This window comes from Sinocyclocheilus rhinocerous, unplaced genomic scaffold, assembly GCF_001515625.1.
Source record: "Sinocyclocheilus rhinocerous isolate Xijiao unplaced genomic scaffold, SAMN03320098_v1.1 scaffold604, whole genome shotgun sequence".
In the NCBI taxonomy this organism is placed as follows: domain Eukaryota; kingdom Metazoa; phylum Chordata; class Actinopteri; order Cypriniformes; family Cyprinidae; genus Sinocyclocheilus; species Sinocyclocheilus rhinocerous.
In genome coordinates, this window is record NW_015658518.1 from 82,250 (window position 1) to 85,726 (window position 3,477).

General features: G+C 40.0%; 1 protein-coding gene across 1 annotated transcript in view; it reads left to right on the top strand.

Moving 5' to 3' along the window:
- The window catches only part of mical3a (microtubule associated monooxygenase, calponin and LIM domain containing 3a), a 93,909-nt gene that overhangs the window by 40,655 nt on the left and 49,777 nt on the right, over positions 1–3,477 (top strand). Inside the window, exons 14-16 of the mRNA XM_016530806.1 lie at positions 1,083–1,279; positions 1,425–1,543; positions 1,620–1,691. Coding sequence (XP_016386292.1) covers positions 1,083–1,279; positions 1,425–1,543; positions 1,620–1,691 — 388 coding nt within the window. The remainder of the gene's footprint in view (positions 1–1,082; positions 1,280–1,424; positions 1,544–1,619; positions 1,692–3,477) is intronic.

Genomic DNA, 3,477 nt, shown 5'->3' on the forward strand with positions numbered 1-3,477 from the left:
GAGTGTTGCAAGCTCTTGGTGCATAAAGAAGATCTGTAAAGTTGCAAAGACTAAAGTCTCAAATCCAAAGAGATATTCTTTATAAAAGTTAAGAGTCAACCACGCCTACCTAAAACGGCTCGTTCTAACACGCCCCCACATATCTACGTCATGATGTGGGAAGATTTGCATAACGCCGCCCAAATGTTCACGCAAAGAAATAAGGCGTAACTTTTATTCTTGCTGTAGTATTGTTGCCGCCTCCGCCATGTCGTGAAGGCGCTGTGTTTCGTTGTGAAAGCGAAACTACTTTGTTTGGCCTTCCAAAAGAGGACGATATCGCTTCGTCATGCCTAGAGCTGATCCGTGCTGGTCGCTGAGGAAATACGTCAACTTCGTGCTTTGGATCGCCGGATCGCCTTTCACCGGGGTCGTCACATGTGGTTGCCGCAAGCCCGCCGGACGCTCCAATCAATTTAATGTCCTTGCTGAATAAAAGTATTAATAAAAAAAAAAACTGACCTGACACCGAACTTTGAATGATAGTCACTGTGATGTGGATATTTTCAAATAGATCTTTTTTAAACCAAGTAGTAGTTCTTTGCTAAAATATTTTCTTTTTGATGCTGAAACAGATTTACACTAACAGATTTGCATCCGTAAGGCAACCTTTAATGACGGTTCCCAGTTTGATACAATATGAGCAACACAGACTAACTTGGGAATGCAGCAAAATTCAACTTTAAAGTTTAATGCAATGCGGCGACCAGCAGTTGGAGTCCAGACAGTGAAGCTTGTGTGATCCACAGCCTTATGCAGTTGTATGCAGCAACCGAGAAATAACTGCTGCTAGCAACCAAACAAAACAACAACTTGAATCGCTGTCAGTGTGAACAGCCCTTGTAAATTCAGTTCAGCAGATGTTCTTGTGACATTTAGGATTTAAATATGTATTAAACTGCTTTCTAGATCATGCTCTTTTTACAGTATCATTGATGCATGTGGGTTATCTGGCGTCAGTGTTTTATATCTTTTCTAACTTGCTAAATAACATGATTATGGGATATGGAGATGTCTCATGTTGCGATGTCTTGTAACTACAGTAACTTTGACTCGTTGGATGAGAAAGACATGGAGAAGAACAACCAGTTGGGTTTTGACGTGGCCGAAAAAGAGTTTGGGATTTCTCCCATCATGACCGGGAAGGAGATGTCAGTTGTGGTGGAGCCTGACAAGCTCTCCATGGTGATGTACCTCAGCCAGTTCAACGAGATGTTCAAGGACACTGTGCCACCTGGTGGTGAGTTGTAGATCTACAATAATGCATCCAGAGAAACTTGCAAAACCAAAAAGGAATGTTAGGCATTAGGAGTGTTCATGCTATTTCTTAGCATGCAGTTCATTCATCGATTTTAGTAATTATTATTCATATTTGTGTGTTTCAGAAAACCACAATCTGAGCCCTGAGGAGAAGGCGGCGTTGATTGCCAGCACTAAATCACCCATCTCGTTCCTCAGTAAACTGGGTCAAAGCATCGCTATCTCCCGCAAACGAAACCCCAAGGTAGTCAAGTTTCTTTTTGATACTGCAAAATGAGTGATTCTTGCGATCTCAACTTTTCCTCTCAAACCCTGTGTAGGATAAAAAAGAAAAGGAACTGGATGGTCTGGGGAAAAGACGAAAGACCAGCCAGACTGGACAATCAGAGGATGTAAGGCCATATCTTGCTGGATCATTGGATGTACAACATTGTGTACAGTTAGGTCCATATATATTTGGACACTGACACAATTTTCATAATTTCGCCTCTGTATGCCACCAGAACAGAATTAAAAATAAAACAATCAAGATGAATTCGAAGAGCAGACTTTAAGCTTTGATTCAAGGGGTTGAACAAAAAATATAACATAAAATGCTTAGGAATTACAACCATTTTTATACACAGTCCCCCCATTTTCAGGGGCTCAAATGTAATTGGACAAATAAATATAATCATAAATAAAATTTTCATTTTTAATATTTTGTTGAGAATCCTTTGCAGGCAATGACTGCCTTAAGTCTGGAACTCATGGACATCACCAGAGACTGGGTTTCCTCCTTTGTGAAGCTTTGCCAGGCCTTCACTGCAGCTGACTTCAGTTGTTTTTTGTTTGTGGGTCTTTCTGCCTTTAGTTTTGTCTTACTGCTCCACCATGTTTCACAGATGATGTTGTATGCTTTGGATCATGAGCTGTTCCAAGCCTTCTCCATACTTTTTTCTTCCTGTCATTCTGGTACAGGTTGATCTTAATTTTAGCTGTCCAAAGAATGCTTTTCCAGAAGTGGTCTGGCTTTTTTAGATGTTTTTGGCAAAGTCTAATCTGGCCTGGTTTGCTCCTTGTGATGAACCCTTTGTATTTGCTCTCGTGACGTCTTCTCTTGATTGTAGACATTGACAGTGACACGTCTACCTCCTGGAGAGTGTCCTTCACTTGGCTGGATGTTGTGAAAGGGTTTTTCTTTACCATGTCCTCCGTGGACGTCCAGGCCTCTTTATGTTGCTGAGCTTCTTTTTTTCTCAGAATGTACCAAACTGTTGATTTGGCTACTCCGAATGTTGCATCAGAATCTATCTGATGATGGATTTGTTTTGTTTTTGAAGACTAACAATTGTCTATTTCACTTGTATGGAGACATCCTTTGTCAGCATGATGTGGGTTCAGAACAACAGCTTCCAAATGCAAATAGCACACTTTTAGAATCAACTCCAGAACTTTTACCTGCTTAATTGATATAGAAATAATTAAAGAATAGCCCACATCTGTCCATGAAACAGCTTTTGAGTCAATTACTTATGGTCCCTTGAAAAAGGTAGGAGGTACATATTAAAGAGCTGTAATTCCTTAACCTTTCCTCCAATTATGATAAGTTGAATACCCTCAAATTAAAGCTCAGAGTGTGCACTTTAAGCCCATATTCATATAACTGTAACTTGAATATTTCGAAGAGCAGACTTTAAGCTTTGATTCAAGGGGTTGAACAAAAAATATAACATAAAATGCTTAGGAATTACAACCATTTTTATACACAGTCCCCCCATTTTCAGGGGCTCAAATGTAATTGGACAAATAAATATAATCATAAATAAAATTTTCATTTTTAATATTTTGTTGAGAATCCTTTGCAGGCAATGACTGCCTTAAGTCTGGAACTCATGGACATCACCAGAGACTGGGTTTTCTTCCTCCTTTGTGATGCTTTGACAGGCCTTTACTGCAGCTGACTTCAGTTGTTGTTTGTTTGTGGGTCTTTCTGCCTTTAGTTTTGTCTTCAGCAAGTGAAATGCATGCTAAAGTCGGGTTAAAATCAGGAGATTGACTTGGCCATTGCAGAATATTCCACTTTTTTAACTTCCAAAACTCCTGGGTTGCTTTTGCTGTATGTTTAGGGTCCTCGTCCTTTTGTACTATGAAGCGCCGCCCAATCAACTTTGCTGCATTTGACTGAATCTGGGCAGA